We start from the raw sequence: 21,188 nt of genomic DNA, 5'->3' as shown, positions 1-21,188 counted from the left end.
GGAGAGGCCGCGGTTGGCGAGAGGCCACATTTCCGCCACGTGATCCGCGCAGGCGCCCTGCGTGAGGGCGGGCGCGCGGCCGCAGCCTACGACGGCCGGCGCGTCCCAAAGTTCGACTCCTCCGCCCGGACTAGGGCCGCCCCTGGGGAGGTGGCGCCAGCCGGGACCGCAGGCTCTGGAGGCACGAGGCCGGGGCAGGGTGCCGAGTTCCCGAGGCTCCGCTGAGAAGCTGAGCGGTAGCGAGACCGCTGCTCGGGAGCCGCCACGATGGAGCTGGAACTGGAGCCCTGTGGGGCCGGGGCCCCGGCTGCCGGGCAGCGGCTTCTCCAGGCCGAGGCCCCGGCGGAGAATGAGCCGGAGGCAGTGGTGGGCTCCCGGCGGAGCGGCCGGGCAGGCAGCATGCTGCGCTGGTTCATCACCGTCCTCCTGTGTGCCGCCTTCCTGGGGCTGGTGAGAGCCGGGGCTGGAACCCTCCCAAACCGAGACGAGGGCAGACGTTCTTGCAGAGAACGCGGCCTCCTGAGCTCTTGTCTCCGCCGCTTGCAGACTCTGTGACCTTGGGCTCATCCATCTGCCCGAGCCTCAGTTTTGCAATCTGTAAAATGGGCACAATTACGGTTTTCGAGAAATATTGTCAAGCGTAAAATAGATTTTCGTAATATTTAATGTTATCCAGTTACAGCAAACCTGTCTACCTCTCTGTGGGGTCGGGGGAATGCAAGAGGGGTCGCCAGGTCTATAGCCGCGCAACCTGTCGTCTCCTGCGCTCACCCAACCCCCAAATTACTGCACAAAGCTGCTTTATTGGGTTCTCTTATTCGTTTGACTGAATTGACCCCTTATTTTTGCAAATGGGGAAATAGACCCAGACAGGGAGAGTGACTTTTTCGGACCACACAGCCGGTTAAGTGGTCGAGCCAGGAATGTTTCGTAGTCTGCCTACAATCTTATGTAAAACAAGTTTTCTGATCCTTGAATGTTTTTCCTCGAACAACTGCAAGGCTAGTTTAGCATTTTGCCAAACGTCTTGGCCGTCTGGCGGTTACCTTAATCCATAAAACTTCCCTTAGTCGCTTGTCTTAAATATTGGGGTCTTGGGGAGTTGGGAGGGTGAGTTCGCTGAGCAGTCACTTCTGGCCACTTAGTGTCTTTCTGTGAGGCAGAGTTGATTCTTTGAGTATTTGTATTTGAAGAAAAGTCGATGCAAACGCCGTGCCTCGTCCTGTTAGATGCGTTGCAGGTGGGGCTAATTTGGTTACAGCTGGAGCGCTGCCTTCCCTCCTGTATTAGGCGCTCGCTCTCGCCTTTGCCCCCGTCTTGGGGAGGGGCTACATCCAAGCGTTAAGGGCAGAGTTGTGCAATTAGAATCACTTATTCTTGAAATGGAGACCGACTGGAAACATCTTTTTAAGTGTCCAACGAATTTCCTGTGAAAGCCGGTTGCAGCCCCTAATTTTTGCTAAAGTTACATGTCTTTCAATAAAATTTTATTTTTAAATCCGTTGCATACAGGTGTATGTAATATTGTCTAAGAAAGCCTTACAGGCTACTCTGAGGCTTTGGTTTTCTTTGAAGGAAAATGTAGATTGAGAAAAGTTCAAATTGTTTCTCTCTTGCATGTTTTGTACATGTAATTTAAAAGAAGGACCCCACGTACATCCAGAAATTCTGCTGTTTTAACAGCATCAAAAATGGGATAATATTTTGATGGCTTGAAAACTTAAATTTTTAGCATCACAATTTTTGTGTTATTTGTGCATGCAATGTGTTTCAGACTGCTAAAAACTTTCAAAAATGTTTTTAATGTTACATTTTACTGTTAATAGAAATACTGTGGTCTTTTCTGGTATTGTTCAAAAACGAAACAGAATTGCAACAAAAAGCTAAAAGAATTAATTTTTTAAAATTTTAATTTGAGAGTTGTCAAGATGAGAAAAACCATAGGATTTGGCACACCAGAAATAGTCTGTAACTGTAGTAGTACTGTTAGTAGGTTCATTATTAATTTATCTTAACTATGGGGCTTAATCTCCTACCTTCCATTGAAGTCCCTTCCTCCCTTTTTAATCCTGAAAAAAGCTATCACATACATAAACATTATTTTAATGGTTGTAAATGAAAACTTCTGTCTGTTTGAATTTTAGGGAATGAGTGTTGCTATACTGGGACCCACGTTTCAAGACTTGGCAGCGAATGTGAACCGCAACATCAGCAGTCTTTCTCTGATTTTTGTGGGCCGTGCCTTTGGATACCTGGGTGGCTCTGTGATTGGTGGAGTTCTTTTCGATAGCATGAATCATTTTCTCCTTTTGGGTAAGTAAAAGACAATTTCAGCTTCTTTGAGGCTTTCAAGGAATTTACAGCTTGTTTTTAAATATGAAACATACTGGCTTGCAGAATGGTTGACAGCTTAAAAGTAGTGTTTAGGCATCCTCACTGGAAGCCAGATTTCTCTGCTGCCTGCTTTCATCTTAGCAGTTGCTTGGAATCTGGGCTGGATGCCTCTGGAAATTTAGATTAGTCCTAGTGTGTCAGTGATCCTTAGCCCTCCTGACCTTCACTGTGGTCTCGATACCACTGCTGGACCAGGTTTAAAGAGCTCTGTCAGTGTTTAGGGCAGATCTTCTGGGCCCTAGATCAGAATAAACTCAGACCTGCCCAGACTAGACCCTGGGCTGAGAACAAAGGTGGGAGGGGACGGTGGGTGAAATGATGAATGCTAAATTTTTGTCCCAGCTGCTCCTTGTGATTGATCAATCCAGGCCTCTCCACCTCACTCTCAAAATAGACAGCAAAGCTTTTAACTTACTCTTTTTTGGATAAGTTGACATGTTTAAAGTTTTGTGACAAAACTGCTTTGGAAGTAAGGAGATAATTACTCTGGTTGATGAATGAGTAAATAATCCCTCTGATTTCCATAGTGGGTTGAAAGAATGTATTTCTTACATTTCCTTCCCTAGTCTTCAAACAAATTTGTTTGTGCTGCGTGCTCAGTTCATCAGTTGTGTCTGACTCTATGTGCTACCATGGACTATAGTCCGCCAGGCTCCTCTCTCCATGGAGTTTTCTTGGCAAGAATACTGGAGTGGGGTGCCATTTCCTACTCCAGGGGATCTTCCTGATCCACAGATTGAACCCATTTCTCTTGTGTCTCCTGCATTGGCAGGCAGATTCTTTAGCACCAGTGCCACTGTTTAATACATTTCTACTACAAACTACTATCGTAATTGTATTCAATATTTTACCTTTATCTAAAAATCTCTTTAGGTTGTTAAAAATAAATAATTTTTGAGCTCTCTGTTTCACTATAAAATTTTGCCTTGTGGTATAATGTATGGTTTGATTATTAGCAGTACTAGAAGTGTATTTATATTAGAATAGCTTATACTTTATAGTTCATAAAGATAATAGAAACTTTTAAATGCAATAACTTTACAGAAGCAGAACCTTTCCTCTATTCCTTATTGCTCAATTTTAATTTGACCTGTTTTGCATGTTTTGCATTTTGAGAGTTTTTATGATATTGACTTGATCCATGACCCTTTGCCATAAATAGTGTTTTTCATAGCTGTCTTTGACCTTTCTTCTCAGGGGTGTCAATGTTCGCTACCACAGTTGGTCTCTATCTTGTTCCATTTTGTAAGACCGCAGTGTTACTTATCGTCATGATGTCCACCTTTGGTGTTTCAATTGGCATTCTGGATACAGGTCAGTGAGCCCTTGATTATCATCTCTGGGAGTAGCGTTTCTCTACTAGAAGAAGAGCAGATGATATTAGATTGTCACTTGCAGTGTCCCTAAAGTGACATTGACCTTCTGTGTTTTTCATGGGGGCTCCCAGTTGGTACCACCCTTCTTGCCAAGTAGAGTGCCTGTTTTTGGGCAGCCAGCCACAGAGTGAATTCAGAGGGTTTTGTTCTTTGAGAGTTTGTTGATTTCCAGTATCCAAAGAGGAGAGGGGCCCCGGTGTGGGTGATTACAGTGCAGACAGCAGGCTCTCAGTCCGGATAGGTCTTTGTCATTGTAATGTGGCAGGAGTTGATGAATTAATAGATGAGACCAAGTTTGGAACCATTACATGGCTGAGGAAACACAGAAGCAGCTCTCCAAATTAAAATGCACTCTGCTTTTCGAACTAAGAGAAACCTATGTTGTGTATTATTTCCCTTTTCCTTTTCTCTCAAAAGTTTCTACCCTCATGTCTCTTTGTCTTTTAAAATGTACTAAATAACGTTTGTGACATTTGTTCACCCCTAAAGCCAACTTCCTCCGCCTCTTCCATAGTATTTGATAGGTTGGAAAAATATTTTTTACCTTGGGCTTAATTTGGTTGTGAAATTACAGGATAGAATTGTATGTTTATGTGCAAATATATTAAAAAGAAAGAAAAAAAATTATACTTGATGCTTCTCGTCTTCACCCTGTAGACACATAGACAGTATAACTGCAGATGTTAGAAGGCATCCTTGTTACTTGTTTCTTGTAATGGGCAGAGTCCTGTCATGTTCAGGTTTCTGAATATGTGTTTTGCATCTGCTGTATACATAAATAATTTTTCTCAAGTGGCTACTGATTTCCAGTAGAGAAAAATTTGGTCATTTGGCTACTATCTGATGATAGTATATTACTATATGATGATGGTATATTACTATATAATATATATTTATATATATTAATACATACAACATATATAATATATTTATATAATATTATATATATTATAATAACATATAATAATGTGTATTACTATGTAATATATATTTAAAATATTTAGGGGTAAGTAAATATAAATATCCTTCCCTACCCCCACCCTCCTAAGCCTGGTGTTATTGCTGTTCAGTTTCTGAGTTGTGTCCACCTCTTTGTGACCCTGTGAATTACAGCACACCAGGCTCCTCTGACCTCCACTATCTCCTGGAGTTTGCTCAAATTCATGTCCGTTGCGTTGGTGATGTTATCTAACCATCTCATCCTCTGCCACACTTTTCTCCTTTTGCCTTCAGTCTTTCCCAGCATCAGAGTCTCTTCTGATGAGTCGGCTCTTCGCCTCAGGTGGCCAAAGTATTCAAGCCCGGCATTGGAACTATATTGTAAAAAGCCTTGGGCTCCTGTACTTGGCTCTAGGCGATTGTGCTTTGCTAGATTATAGAATCCGTTTGGGAGTGTGCGAGGTTCCAGGGCTGAGAGTTCCCTGGTAGTGTTGGGGAGTTAGAGCTCCTTAACCATAGACTTGACTTAGTTGCCACAGTTGATAGCTTAGAATATTGTAATTCTTGTGCCGTGTAAAATATTTCTTTCTGATAGTAATGAGCTTTTTTCTTTTTTGCCAAGTTGCTGTAATGAAGTCATTCTCCGTCTCTCATTGATAGGTGGTAACGTCCTAATCTTGGCGCTCTGGGGGGACAGAGGAGCCCCACACATGCAGGCCTTACACTTCAGTTTTGCCCTGGGTGCCTTCTTGGCCCCGCTGCTGGCTAAGTTGGCATTGGGCACGACGGTGTCTGCTGGAAACCACACGGAGGCTGACTTTGACCAGTCTGCCTTCAACCGATCATCTGAAGCTGACCCGGAATCTCTATTTGGAATACCTGACGATATGAATTTACTGTGGGCTTACGCTGTTATCGGGGCTTATATTTTTGTAGTTGCTGTTTTTTTTTTCGCTCTGTTTTTAAAGAAAAGCTCAAAGCAGGAAAAAGCAAGAGCATCTGCTCAGAGGTCTCGAAGAGCCAAATATCACAACGCGCTTCTCTGTCTCCTTTTCCTGTTCTTCTTTTTTTATGTTGGAGCTGAGGTAACATATGGCTCTTACGTTTTCTCATTTGCAACCACCCATGCTGGCATGAAAGAAAGTGAAGCGGCCGGGTTGAACTCCATCTTCTGGGGGACCTTTGCAGCCTGCAGGGGCATGGCAATCTTTTTTGCTACATGTTTACAACCTGGAACCATGATTGTGTTGAGCAACATTGGCAGCCTGACTTCATCTTTATTTCTGGTGCTTTTCAACAAGAGCCCAGTTTGTCTGTGGATAGCAACTTCAGTGTATGGGGCCTCAATGGCAACCACATTCCCCAGTGGAGTGTCTTGGATTGAGCAGTACACAACCATCCATGGGAAAGCTGCAGCATTTTTTGTAGTCGGTGCCGCCCTGGGAGAAATGGCTATTCCTGCAGTGATTGGAATTCTTCAAGGCAAATACCCTGATTTGCCTGTAGTTTTGTACACCTCTTTGGGGTCATCAGTAGCCACTGCTATTTTATTTCCTGTGCTGTACAAATTAGCCACCTTGCCGCTTGATCGTCAGCGAAAAGAACACAGGAAAAGTGAGGACCAGAAAGCTCTGCTTTCTAGCTCTGGGCTCAATGACTATGAGGAAGAGAATGAAGAAGATGATGCAGAAAAATGGAATGAAATGGACTTTGAAGTGATTGAAATGAATGATACAATGAGGAATTCTGTAATAGAGACATCTAGAAATATTTTGATGGAGCCTACAGCTGAAGTCCCCAACCATTCCTACTCAAATGTGTTAATGTTTGAATCCTCTCCAGTTAATACTGGCAACTCCTCTGTGAATTACCTTGCAAGAAACCAGGACAAAAGGGACTAATGCTTTGAGAGGATGGATTATTTACTGAATCCTCAAATAATCACCAGTTCTAAGGAGGCCAGTCATAACATATTTGCAACAAGCTTTGAGGATCAAAATTTCTAGGTCCGAGTATAGCAAATGCTAAAAAGTTTTGAAATGTTCTGTAATCCCCAGAGCCTTCCATAGAGAACGAGTGATCTCATATAGCAGGATCCTGTTGTGAGGCTGGTGTTTGGTGGCATGTGGCTGATTAGGTAATATTTTATGGCCTTCACCCCTCCTCAGAGCATGCAGAGAGGGCGTTTGTTTTTGAGAAGTTGGGTGTGCCATTCGGATAAAGCAAAACTGTTTAGTAGTTGAATCGGTTAGCCAAACAAATTATCCATCATCAGTATTCTGCCAGGGAAGTTGAGAATCGTTTCATAAAAAGACATCTTTGAAAATGGACAGCGTTTTCTATTAATTGTTTTACTCTGTAGTGTTGAATCAAAAAATGGTAATTAGTGATGTTTTCAGATTTTTATGAAGAGAGCACAGAACAGGTCCTAGAGACCTGGCTTCAGACCTCCACTCTGCTTCCTAGTCTGGCCCTGCACTCAGTCATCTGACTTAGGTAGGCCTTGTTTATCTCATCTCCTGGTCTGGGTCTCTAATGAAAGTGAGATGACTTTCAACTGGGAATCCCTCATTTTTACAGTTTGTGCAAGATGTCTGTCAGAGATGAATATAAGTGCCACTCCGTTCGTCATTTCAAATGAGAAGTGAAAAAAAATGAATAGCTTTAAGAATGTGCTACTGATTATGAATGATGTCAATTTAAGAGACTCAGTATTTAATACTTTATTTGAATAATTCTGAGGAATACGTTTTTAGTACTGTATGTCATTGATTCTGAGATGCTCCTTTTTTTCACATTTTTAACATCTCTGAAATCAAAGTATGTGTTAAAATCAGTGATCATTTAATGTGACAAAATTGAGTTTTTCCCCATATACTTCTATAAAGTAATGTTGCATTTTACAATCAGTGTCTTAGTTTCAGTGAATACAGTGATTCATTCAATGATGGAGATTGTACTATTTTTACAGACATTTTAAGAAGAGAAGTTATTTTTATATGCTCATTTTCTCTGTGTTCACACAGGATTTGGAGATGCCTTGTTGCAGTTTTTAAAGCTGTTTCAGAGTTACTATGTTAGTAGGGCTGTGGACGGGGTCTCTTGTGGCCTTTTGCTTACCTCAATGACGGTCTGGGAATGAGTCTGCTGTTCGGAGTTGCTCCTTACAGAGACTAGTTGGTAGTCACGTTGTAAGCACTGTAAATTAGGCTGCTAATTTAATTTACCATGAGACACAGTCTTTTCCAGTGATTGGAATACCTGTGTCAGCCCTCTGGACCTCCTCTTTCCTGAGTTTGAAATATCTGGGAAATCAAAGTAATGATTTGAAAGTGGCTTGAGGGCCTAAGAGGGATCGTGAGCATGGCAAATCTGGTGTAGGGTATCCTTTGATAAATGACTGGCATTGATGACAGATTTTGTTCACTTCTTCTTAGCACATTTTGTGCTGAATAATACCAAATTTCTACTTGGTTGCAGTATGTCTACTTTTGAACTAATTTCTGTACATTTGCCTTTGTTTTTTCGTAAGTGGAAAATAGTACCTTTCTTGACCACTGTCCATTATTGGTTCATTTTAACAATCTGACAGTTTTGGAGAGGGCTGGTGGAGAAATTAACAGTGAAAAGCCTATTCTTGCTGTCTTTATTCTATCCTTTTCTCTTAGCTAGAACTTGGAGATTAGCTCTGCTCCACTCACTGCCCTTTCTCAGGTTATTGGAATGTAGGCAGTAGCAACTGTTTGGCATCTGGGTGGCTTGCCAGAATAGGGATTCAGCCTGTGGCATCTACATGTAAAGGGTAAAAGTGCAACTCAGGGAAAGAAGGTAATAAGAACATGGTAGAAAACTTGGAAATCCACAAAAAATGCATTAGAATTCCACAAACCAAAATGTGAATGGCCATGTGAGATTATAGGGATTGTTAAAGTTTGATAATGTATTTCCATATTGGAAAGATAAGACAGTACAATTCCAGGAATTAGCCTTCATCCTAATAATCAGTTCTTAGTTAAGTAAGTGTCTGCTGGTACTCAAGTAACCAATACCGAAGTTTTCTATTTCTGAGTAACAAATTACTGTATCACAAATTTAACAGCTTAGAACAACAGACCTTTTATTTCTTTACCCTCACAGTTTTCTTGAGTCAGGAATTTGGGTCTGATTTCACTGGGTTGGTTCTCTGCTCAGGATCTCATGGGCTATATTCAGGCTGTTGGAAGAGCTGTGCTTTGTAGAGCTTGGGCTTCCCTTCTCTGCCGTGTGGTTTTTGACAGTAATTCAGTTCCTTGTGGTGGTAGACTGAGATCTCCATGTTTTTTTTTTCCTGGCTGTTAGCAGGCACCTGTCTCGATTGTTAGGTCATCCCATGTGGCCCTCTCATAGATCTTTTCGAAGCATGGCAGCTTATTTCTCCAAAGCCAGCAGGAGAATCTCACTGGAGCCGACTGAGCTGGGGTTTTTAATGATACCGTGTAATCATGGGAGTGACAGCCTGTCCCCCTTGCCAGATTGTGTAAACTAGGAGGAAGTCTCAGAGTCTGCCCAAACTCAAGGGAAGAGGCTGGTATATGGATGTATCTGATTCTTGGGGGTCACCTTAGGGTGTGTCTGCTATACTCAAGTGTTTGCAAAACTCAGGGGAGCCAGGAAGCTTTAGCTGGGGAAAAATCCTTCAGCAGTCACCAAAAGTGATAATAGATACAACCCATCGTATGTTCTAGTGCAGGAATGGAAAACTCCCCATAGACCAGGCCAATAAACCTAACTCAGAATTAGGCTTTTTTCCTTGAGATTTTATTTTGTGCCCTTTTCCACTGTGCTTTTTAACCTGTTCAAATGCAGCTTAATATGAGGGAAATTAGTAAGTTTCAGTCTAATTGTATTTTCATAGTAAAGTTCAAGAAGACTTTGAGAGCATTTTTCAATCCCTGTTATTTTTTAAAGAAAAATCTTTTTAAATAATCATTTTTTATTATATTTGAAGGTATAAAAAAGGTCATGGCAGAAGATTAGGGAAGTACCTAAAATTTTTAAGGGACAAATGTAAGTAATCATAATCCTAAATACCTAGAAAGTTCTTACATTTCTAATCAGCTTAGTTTCCTAAGATAAGGGTAAGGGGTAAAAAAAATTTACTTCTTTCAGATAAAGTATCAGAAACAACTTGAATTTTCTGTCTAGGTTATATTGATACTACATTTGGTGGACTGGTTTTTAGTTTGAATAGTTGTAATTTATTAAGAACAAAAATAGAGTATCAACACATTCCTGAAAAATGTGAGACCCAGACTCCATGTAAAGTAATTTTGTTTCAAGTAGATTTATTGAATAATCAGGATAATTTTCTCATAACTAGAACTTTTGTTTTATCATAGCAATGTAGCTTTCAATCCTGCCACTTAAAAATTATTACTAAAATAGAGCTTAAAATTCTTAGTGAAAGTAGGTATATTCTTCTGGGGTCGTTTGTTACGTGCCCTTGTTCATAATATGTGTCCGTAATGTTTTGTTGTGAGTGTGTGTGTATGTTTGTATGTGGAGCCCACAGATGCTGTGTGTGTCTGATATTTTCTTATGGGGATGTAGCAGAGGTAGAGGTGATAGGGAAGGGATACAGAAAAGCTTACTGTGTGATTTCCAAGTTTGTTACAATTGTTCTTTTAATTGAAATTTTTATGAAGGTTATTGTCAATTTACATGTAGTTGTGTGCAGTGTTTTTTTTCAAACTTGCTGAGTGAAGAATACTTGCTCAATCTGGAAAGATAGAGAAATAGACTGGTGCTTCTCATACTTTATATTAGAATTGCTTCTGAAAATGCAGATTCTAATTTAGCTGGACTGGGTTAGGGACTGAGATTCTTCATTTCTAACAAGCTCCTAGGTACTGTTGGCCCATGGGTCGACCACACTTTGGGTAGCAAGGTCTACTTTTTGGGAATGTTAAATTCTTTGCTACTTCTTTTGGGAATTTCATTTGTTTTCTTTTAGCTTTTCTAAATCTGACCCTAAATCTCTGGGAGTCTACAGTCCCCAGGAACTCCCTCCATTTATATACACTATTCTAAGACTGAGTTCTCTTCAGTCCTCTCCATTTGCTGCATTAGCTGTTGAATATTTATTTCACATGTTATCGAATGCCTCCTGTTTGATAGTTTCTATGGGAGATGTACACTGGTGAAGAGATCAGAAATTTCCTGCCTTCATGGAACTTCTCTAATGCGGTACTGTCGTCCAGTATCTGCGTTGGCCGGTGGCTGCCATATTTAGATAGTACAGCTCCAGTGGGGGAAACCAAGCGTCAAACAAGTCATCACACAAGGTGTTTCTGGGAAGGCTTATTTCCTGTTGTTCTGGAGATTAATTAACTACTATCTGGGGTCAGGTTGTGATAGATACCTTGTCAAATGGCGTAATATAAATTATGGCATTTAAGAAAGACCTGGTGATCTAAAAGAGAAGGTTTTGGTTTCCTTGGGTAAAAAAGAAGCAAACCAAAGCTAGTGACTTGGTTGTCAGAAGGAATATTTAAGCTCTTTCCTTTAATGCACTTTGGCCAGTTGGCATTTGAGCTAGGTTGAACTTGAGTTGGATTTTTATTTAGGTTAAATAGTTTCATATTTAATAATTTAAAACTGTGTAACACTGAATTTTTACAGTGGAAGAGAATTGTTCTTTACCAACATTTTCCTGTGGTGATCGTAATTTTGTCTTCTCTTGTCCTGTATTTCTGCCCTTTTTATTTTTTTTAATTCTTCAACAACACGGAGGAGGATCCCTTAGATTTTTGCGCTGTGACTATTGATTCTTATTATTGTCTCCTGTCTTCCTTTTGACTTACATTTTTAATTGCAGAATGCCTCAGTTTCTCTAAATTATTGCAGCTTGCCTTTGATGCATTTGGTAATGTTAGTTAATGGATGGCCTGGAGAAATGTTTTGAAGTTGTAAGATGACATGAGTAGCTTAAGGGGTTGGGCTTTCTAGCTTCTGAACAGTTTGTTGAGATTAATAAGGTGCTTTCTTTTTTTTTTTAATCCTTTTTAGTTGTGATAAAATACGCATAACAAAATTTATCATTTAAACCATTTTTAAGTGTACAGTTCAGTGGCATTAAGGGCATTCTCTTTATTGTGCTATAGTCATTGCCATCATCTGCAGAACATTTTTTATCTTGCAAAACTGAAACTCTTAAGCTATTGAACAGTAACTCGCCAATTCCACCCTCCTTTCAGCCCCTGACAACCATCATTCTACTTTCTGTCTCTGAGTGTTTGACTGCTCTTAAGTACCTCATATAAGTGGATACAAACAGTATTTGTCCTTTTATGACCAGGCTATTTTATTTAGTGTAGCATCCTCAAGGTCCATCTTGTTGCAACATGTGTCAGAATTTCCTTTGTGAAAATAAACAATACTCTGTTGTGTGCATATTTTGTTTCCCTGTTGATATGTTGATGGATACATGCTTTGCTTCCACCTTTCGGCAGTTGTGAATAATGCTGCTATGAACATTGATGTACAAATACCTGCTTTTTAAATTTTTAAATATTGAAGTATAATCGATTTTACAATGTTGTGTTTAAAGTGTACAGCATAGTGATTCAGTTGTATGTATGTTATATAAATATGATATATATAAACATATATGTGTATCTGTGTTCTTTTTAGACTTTTTCCCTTATAGATGATTATGAAATATTGAGTATAGTTCCCTGTGCTATACAGTACGTCCTCGAGTCTCTGCTTTTAATTCTTGTAGGTATATCCCCATAAGTGAAATTGATGAATCATATGATGATTCTAGTTTTAATTTTGAGGGGTGCTTTATTTTTATTATTCTGCTTAGATATTATTCTAATCCACTAGGAAGAGGGAAACAGTATCGCTTCAAACTCTAGGCAGGCTTTTGGTGCATTATAATTAGCTTAGTATCACCCACACCCTGAGTAAATGAACCTGAATGTCAGGTATCTACCTCACAGTTTTGTTGTTTCTGCTTCCAGTCTTTGTTCGTTCACTAAGCTTATGCTCAGAGCTTACTTTGTGCTATGCCCTATAGACTAAGTATTAATGAAACTTCCTCTCCTGTCCTTGGGGTACCAAGTATCATTATCATGTATTTTGGAATTTTGATCCCCATTTTCTGCTAAATGGCTGGTCTCATGTCATGTTCTCCTTTGTTTGGAGACACCGACTCCCCTGGCCACCTTGGAACAGACAGTGTGTGGTCAGGGAACCACCGGCTGGAGTGGGCCCGGTGCTGGGGCCAGGCTGCTGTCTGCCTGTTTCTCAAAGCAGCTCTGCCTGTTGGTGGACCTTCTCCCTCTTCCTCCTCCCTCAGTTCCATCCTGTCTATACCTCTAGTCCAAATTCCGGAGGAAACCTGTCTGACTGACTTGAGTAGCTGTCCTTTTCCTTACTCGGTAGAGCCTGGCCTCAGGAGTTATTGACCAGCCCGTTAATTGGCCTCTCTTGGATCAGCGCCTGTTGCTCCCATCCAGAGAGTGGCCATCTCAACACGTCTCTCCCTACTGCTCTGATACAGGAGCTGTTAAAACCAGACAGGAAGTTCCCCTGTCTACTCTGTACCTGGAGTGGTGCTGGGTTTAATGGATATTTGCTAGCAGATGCCCAAATGCGATACAAATTGTCAGGCTCTAGGGAAATGGTCTGGTTCATGTTTTCAATCAGAATTGGAAAAACTGTCACATCCAATGGTAGATCTTTTTTGAGGAGCTTATTAGACAAGGTTGGTAGTGAATTGTATGATTTCTGTCAAGGACAAAAGCTCTCTCTTAATAGGGTAGCATGTGTGCTTAAGAGAGATAAAAGAGGATTCCCAGTTTGCAAGAGATCTTATTAAAGCTCTAATCTCTGTGAACCAGAAAAATTTCCAAGTCTAAACATTTTAGTTATTTAGCAGTGATCTACTGAGCATTTGGGCTTCCCAGGTGGCGCTAGTGATGATAAACCTGCCTGCCAATGCAGAAGATGTAAGAGATGCAGATTAGATCCCGGGGTTGGGAAGATCCCCTGGAGGAGGGCACAGAAACCCACTCTAGTTAGTATTCTTGCCTGGAGAATCCCTTGGAGAGAGGAGCCTGGTGGACTGTGGTCCCTAGGGTCACAAAGAGTTGGACACGGCTGAAGCGACTGAGCATTTACTGTGCCTAGTAATCTGCCGCGGGAATATAGCAGAGGACAAGCCCGGTGAGATGCTTGCTGGCATCGAGCTTATGCTGTACTGTTTCAAGTAGGATTTGCTGTGACAGTCTTTGTTAGCTGAAGCATCAATAAAGCCTATTGTAAAGGGTTTTATCAGTTTGGAAAAGTCAGTAAAGTATTGACAAGAGCCAGGCTCTTGTTTCCTTGGTGTAGGTTTGTGTCTGTTCATTTCCAATATTTTTACATGTAATCTCTGAAGTGATTCTTGATTTAGAGCTTTATAAAAGTGATTTAGCACAGTGCAGTTGAGGTTAATACAGTGAACACCTGCTGAGAAAGCTGCAGCAGGGGAGTCTGAGATCTCGGGAATTGTTCAGAGGTGCCAAAGGACACATTTCTGGTTGAACTGGAATCTTGGGTCACACCTTCAAACACCTATGGGTTAACTGAGCCGGTTCTCATTCACTTGAGAATTTTCTTTCCTTAGGTGGGGATTACCGAGTTCTGGGTCTGTATACTCTTTGGGCCTTTACCCTTAGTGAAGATAAACTCAGAGACAGAAGCATTTAGGAAAGGAAAAGTTTACTTCCAAGAGAAGGACTGACTTGCTAAGTAGAAACTCATTTAAGGAAAAAAGCAATACAAGTTTGCATTAGTCTGTTCATAATGGAAAAGCAATAACTCTCCTACGTGTTTGTCATATTCATAGAAAGTGAAGTGAAAGTCACTCAGTTGTGTCCAACTCTTTGTGACCCTATGGACTATACAGTCTGTGGAATTCTCCAGGCCAGGATACTGGAGTAGGTAACCTTTCCCTTCTCCAGGGGATCTTTTCGACCCAGGAATTGAACCGGGGTCTCCTGCATTGCAGGCAGATTCTTTACCAACTGAGCTGTCAGGGAATCCCGCACATATTCATGAGGTCGTGACATATTCATATTTGTAGAGATCGTGACAAGTCTTCAGATACCAGTGCAGCAAAAGCCAGGGATAGAATTGGTTTGTTACGGAGTCCAGGCTTAATGGAAAATGTTCGTGGTTTTATTGTTTCTGAGATCAGAGCCAGGTAGGTGACCCTGTTACTTTGGGTTTTATCTTGGTGAGGGGCAGGGGGAGTGTCTGCAGACTGTGATAAGGAAAAGAGCTTAGTCATACAGAAGCAGGGCAAAGTGACATTTCGCTTTTACACCCTCCAAACCCCATAAACTCTAGGAGGAAAAACAGCCTGAAGGAAATACGTGATTGCAGCATGTATTCTTATCCCCTGGTCAAGTGATCAGCCATTTTGCTCCAGTGGTTTTTAACCCTAACTGCTGTTAGAATCACCTAACAGTGTTCAAAATCTACTGATGCCAGCCTTTTCTCTTAAATAAGAATTTAATTGGTGTGAAGTGGGGCCTGAATGTTGATATTTTTTAAAGTACCCCCTAAAGTAATGTGCAGTAGAGGTTGAGAACTGCTGCTTTCATCGAAGCAGAGAACTGAAACTTCTAAACTTGTTGCAGTGGTTTTTGAAAGGTGATTTACAGCTTGGTTACATCATGTTTCTTTTATGGATGCTTGAAATCCTGTGTACTTTCTCTGAAGGAGAAATGGAGAGGAAGAGCTCTCTTATTTTGTGTTATTGCCACTGCTGCTTGGTCAGTTAAAGGGAGTAATCAATACTGGTTGAAATTCTGTCCCCCCTGAAACCAAACCCAGATCTTTTGGAAGTTGCCCTTCTAGACAGGTTTTTGCTAGTCACTTTTGATTTGGGGGGTTTAATGGAGGAAGAGTGGTAAACTTGTAGATTTATTACATTTGGATTTAAGCCTGCTCACTGTTTACATGGCTTTGTACAATGTAAAAGCTTGCTTTAGTAAAATATTGATGTAAATAAACACTGATACTGGTTAAAAATAAGATTTGTGTCTCATTTCATGGATTTTTAAAAGTAAGCTTGCTATCTCTCCAGAGATTAGTCAAGAATATTTCCAGGTTTTAGATTATGAGTGCTCCAAAATGTGTGCAATAGTGTATTGGTTCATAAAATGGAAATAGTATTTTATTTTCACTTCACATGGATATTTTAGAAATGACATCTAGAAATCTCTGATGACAGCTAACATTTTTGGCCCTTCAGCTCCTCTTAAGAAGTTTATGACCTAATTGCTAACAAGTCCACCAAAGAAGCTATTACTAGCTTTAGTTAATTTTTTACTTGAATGATATTAATACTTCCCTAATTAAGAGGATGACAGGTGTGTCTTTGTTTCAGAATGGAAAGGAGATTCTCAAATTGCACATCAGGCAGCAGCTGGGCCACGTCGTACAGGGCCCAGCAGCTGAAAGACTGCCTATTTCTTAACTTGTTTAAAACAACTGCGGTGATCGTTTGGCTAAATACTTCTAACTTGGATTGCTACTCAGGTATACAGCAACTTCCTTATCCCCTTCATACATTATGGGGGTCTTAGAAAAGGATATTTTTTTTAAAGTGGGACATTTAAACTGAAAGGAACTCAATGACCACGTTCTCCCTTGTCTTGTGGGAGCAGTTGTAGGTGACGTTCTGGGTGTCCTTATATGACCATTACTGTCTCTGCTTTTAGTGACCTAATTTACAGCTGTGCCCTTCACTCTGCATGGGGATCCTCTTGTACGTTTGCCTCGTGCCAGGGACTGTGGGCAAAGCTTGGCCTTTTCTGGCTCATCATAAATAAAAACCTCTAGAAGCCTCGGCATTGGGCCAGATAGGATTTCAAGCATAACTGACTCTGACGGTCCAGCGCCAGTCATCACATGGTCCCTAATGCTTTCATGAGGAAGCAGGGGCTTGGTTAATTGTTGCACACCCATTTCATCTTCCATGAACTTGGCTAGGCATGAGAGTAGACCGAATGACCACACCACCTGCTCCTAAGGGTTCCCTGGGCTGGAAAGATGGGGTAGGGTAAAAGACTGTGGTTCACGAGGACAGATTTGAGGACTGGCAGGGCCCCTCTGGTACCTTCCACTGGAAATGATAATTGTTTGGGGAGTGGAATTTTTTGGTACCTTCCACTGGAAATGATAATTGTTTGGGGAGTGGAATTTTTTTTTTTTTTTTTGGTGGAGGAGCAGAATTTTTCTGTTGGTTTACTATCGCAGCCATTTAATTCTCTCTCCTTTGGGAAACTTTAATGGATTCAGAAGAATACAGGAAACAAAAATTCATGTGCAGTATAGTGCTGAAGAGTCTTCTGATCTGAAGCCTGGATTTAAATTCTGACTCTGCTGCCTATAACCTGGGCTGCATTGCTTATTCTTGTGCCTTGGGTTGCATTCACAGGCAAGCAGATGTTGAAGTCTGACCCCCATCCCCGCCGCAGTATCCTAGACTGTGACTGGAGACAGGGCTTTTAGAGAGGCAACTAAACTGAAATGAGTTTATTAGGGTGTACACTAATCCAGTATGACAGGTGTCTTTATCAGAAGAAGAGACAGAGGGAAGATCAGATGAAGACACAGAAGACAGCCACCTACAAGCCAAGGAGAGGCCACCTAGGAAACCAGCCCTCCCAGTGCCTTGGTCTCAGAGCCTCCAGAATGATGGGAAAGATTCCTGTTGTTTAAACCACCTCATTTATGATATGTGTTTATGGCAGCCCTAGCAAACCAACACAGTTAAGCACACAACGAATATTTGCTACTGTTATTATTATTCTCAAACCACACAGCCAAAGAAAAAGTAAAGCAACCACAGTGGGGAATTTTAATAAGAAAATAATGTTCATTAGTAAAAGCAACCGTGTACAAAAGGGAAATGATTAGTTGTTTGTTTTTTTTTCATAACTGTTGTGGCCGGGAAGGCCAGGTGGGACACCCTAACTAAGCTCATGTTGTTATGGGTCTCGGGATGCTTAGTTGTCTTGGTAAGTCAGTAAGAATACGTGTGACTCGGAGCCACAGCAGGCCTGGTGAGCCCACTGCTCAGACCCCAGACAAAGGACGGACTTCCCTGGACCTGACCAAGCAGCTGAGATGACGAGCCCACCGGCCGCAAAAGAGTGAGAAACAGCAAGAGCATCCAGTTGTTTGCAATGGACCGTATGTGTGCATAGTAATAAAATCAAACAGTACAAAGGTAAACTGTAAACTGTTATTTACCTTTGACCCGTTAAAACAACCCTTCTTATTTTATTTGTGCACCTGCTAGAGATTTTACCTGTGCAAACATAAAAATGTGTTTATGTGTATGCCTGTGTATGTATGCTCAGTCGCTTCAGTTGTGTCCGACTCTTTGCGACCCCACGGGCTGTAGCCTGTGAGGCTCCTTTGGCCGTGGAATCCTCCAGGCAAGGATACTGGAGTGGGTTGCCATTTCCTCCTCCAGGGGATCTTCCCGACCCATGGATTGAACCCAAGGCTCTAGCATCTCCTGCCTTGCAGGCAGATTCTTTTCTGTTTGAGCCATCAGGAAGCCCTCTGTCTACGTGTGTGTGTGTGTGTGTGTGTGTGTGTGTGTGAAAGTCGCTCAGTCATGTCTGACTCTCTCTGATCCCGTGGACTGTAGCCTGCCAGGCTCCTCTCTCCATGGAATTCTGCAGGCCAGAATACTGTAGTGGGTAGCCATTCCCTTTTCCAGGGGATCTTATATATACCTATAAATGAACATAAATAAATGCACTCTGACTAATTGATATTGAGATGTCACTGGCATTTAACACTGTATTCATTTTTGATGTACAACAAAGTGATTTGGTATGTGTATATACTGTGAAATGATCACCACAGTAGGTTTAGTTAACATCTATCTCCACACAGTTAACATAATTTTCTTCTTGTGATGAGAACTTTTAAGATTTATTCTCAGCAGCTTTCAAGTATTCAGTACACTTGTTTTCTTTTTAATTTTGGGGGGAGTGTAGTTGATCTACACTGTTGTGTTAGTTCTGCTATGCAGCAAAGTGAATCAGTTATACATATATCCACTCGTTTTTAGATTATTTTCCCATGTAAGTCATTACTGAGTCTTCAGTAGAGTTCTCTGTGCTATACAGTAGATCCTTATTATCTGTTCTACAGTAGTAATGTGTTTGTGTCAATCTCAACCTCCCAACTGATCCCTCCACCCCCACCATGGTTAACCATACGTTTGTTTCTACCTCCGTGATTCTGTTTTATAAATAAGTTCATTTGTGTCATTTTTTTAGATTCCGCATATAAGTGATCCCACTTGTCTTCGTCTGACTTACTTCACTTAGTATGATAATCTCTAGATCCACCCATGTTATACGTAGTGGCATTATTTCATTCTTTTGTTAAATGACTAAGTAATGTTCCATTGAATATAGGTATCACATCTTTTTATTTATTTATTTTTTCTGGAATCAGGCCAGAGTCATTCCAGATGAGAGAACCACATTTTCCTTATCCATTTATCTGTTGATGGACATTTAGATTGCTTCCATGTCTTGGCCATTGTAAATAGCATTGCAATGAACATGGGAGTGACTTGTATCTTTTTGAATTAGAGTTTTCTCCAGATGTATGCCCAGGAGTGGGATAGCTGGATCATATGGTAGTTCTATTTTTAGTTTTTTTAAGGAACATCTCTTCTGTTCTCCATAATGGTTGTACCGATTTACCTTCCCACCAACAGTGTAGGAGGGTTCCCTTTTCTCCATACCCTCTCCAGCATTTATTGTTTGTAGACTTTTGGATGATGGACATTCTGATTGGTGTGAGGTGATACCTCATTGTAGTTTTGATTTGCATTTCTCTCATAATTAGTGATTTTGAGCATCTTTTCATGTGCTTTTTGGGCATCTGTATGTCTTCTTTGAAGAAATGTCTTATTTAGATCTTCTAACCATTTTTAGATTTTTTTTTTTACATCGAACTGCATGAGCTATTTGTTTATTTTGGAGATTAATCCCTTGTCGGTTGCTTTGTTTGCAAATACTTTCTCCCATTCTATGCATTGTCTTTTCTTCTCATTTATTGCGCTCAGTATACTATAGTTAACTACAGTCACCATTGCTTTACTTTATATCCCCAGGATTTACTTACTTTATAACTGGAAGTTTTTACCTTTTGACCCTCTTTACCCATTTTGTCTATTCCCCATCCCCCAACTCTTGCCATCACCAATGTGTTCTATGTATCGATTTTTAAGTTTCCACATAGAAGTGATATTGTACAGTATTTGCCTTTCTTTGACTTACTTCACTTAGGATAATAACTCTAAGGTCCACTCATGTAGATGCAAATGGCAGGATTTTCTTTTTTATGATTAACATTCTACCATATATACATGCATACACATATGCCCACACATATCATATTTCCTTTATTCATCCATCAGTAGACACTTAGGTTATTTCCATTTTTGGCTATTGTAAATAATGCTGCAGTGAACATGGGCATGCACATTTCAAGAAAGTGATTTCATTTCCTTTGAATAAATATCTAGAAGGAAAATTGGTGGATCGTATGATAGTTCTGTTCTATTTGAAGAAACTCTATACTATTCACCATAGTGGCTGGACCAATTGCAATTTCATCAACAGGACACAAGGGTTTTTCTTTTTCTCTACGTCTTTGCTAACACTTGGTATTCCATACCTTTTTAATTTTGATAATAGCCATTTTAACAGATGTGAGGTGATCTCTCTTTGATTTTAATATACATTTCCCTGATGATTAATGTTGCTAAACACTTTTTCAATAACTGTTGGCCATATGTATGTCTTCTTTGGAAAACTGTCTCTTCAGCTCCCCTGCCCAAATTTTTAGGTCATATTGCTTTTTTTTTTTTTGCTGTTTGTTTATATAAATAAATTTGTAAATATTTTCTCCCATTTGTTAGGTTGCCATTTTGTTGATGGTTTCCTTTGCTGTGCAGAAACTGTTAAATTTGATATAAAGTTCCATTTGTTTATTATTTTTATTACCTTTGATTTTGGTGTCAAATCTAGAAAATCATAGCCAAGACTGATGTCAGGATACTTACAACCTGTTTTCTTCTAGAATTTTTATGGTTTAAGGTTTTACATTCAATTTAATCCATTTTGAGTTAATTTTTGTGTATAGTATAGAACAGTGGTTCAGTTTCTTTCTTTTGCATGTAGCTGTCCAGTTTTCCCAGCACCATTTGTTAGAGACTATCCTTCCCTCATTGTATTCTCCTGGCTCCTTTGTTCTACGTTAATTGACCATATATGTATGGATTTATTTCTGGGCACTCTATTCGCCTTGCTTACAGTTTCCTTTGTTGTGCAAAAGCTTTTAAGTTTCATTAGGTCCCATTTGTTTATTTTTGCTTTTATTTCCAATATTCTGGGAGGT

At 40.5% G+C, this 21,188-nt stretch overlaps 1 protein-coding gene across 1 annotated transcript; it reads left to right on the top strand.

The window, feature by feature from the left end:
- Nucleotides 1–72: 72 nt before the first annotated feature.
- Nucleotides 73–15,703, top strand: MFSD4B (major facilitator superfamily domain containing 4B). Its single transcript, XM_065911641.1, is given in 5 exon segments — nt 73–450; nt 2,145–2,313; nt 3,592–3,708; nt 5,370–6,580; nt 6,582–15,703. Coding segments are annotated over 5 exon segments (1,737 nt in total). The 5' UTR covers nt 73–267; the 3' UTR covers nt 6,639–15,703.
- The last annotated feature ends 5,485 nt before the right edge of the window (nt 15,704–21,188 follow it).

This window comes from Muntiacus reevesi, chromosome 19, assembly GCF_963930625.1.
Source record: "Muntiacus reevesi chromosome 19, mMunRee1.1, whole genome shotgun sequence".
Taxonomy (NCBI): Eukaryota; Metazoa; Chordata; class Mammalia; order Artiodactyla; family Cervidae; genus Muntiacus; species Muntiacus reevesi.
Note: the sequence above shows the minus strand (reverse complement) of the source record. Positions and strands in the feature narration are given on the sequence as shown.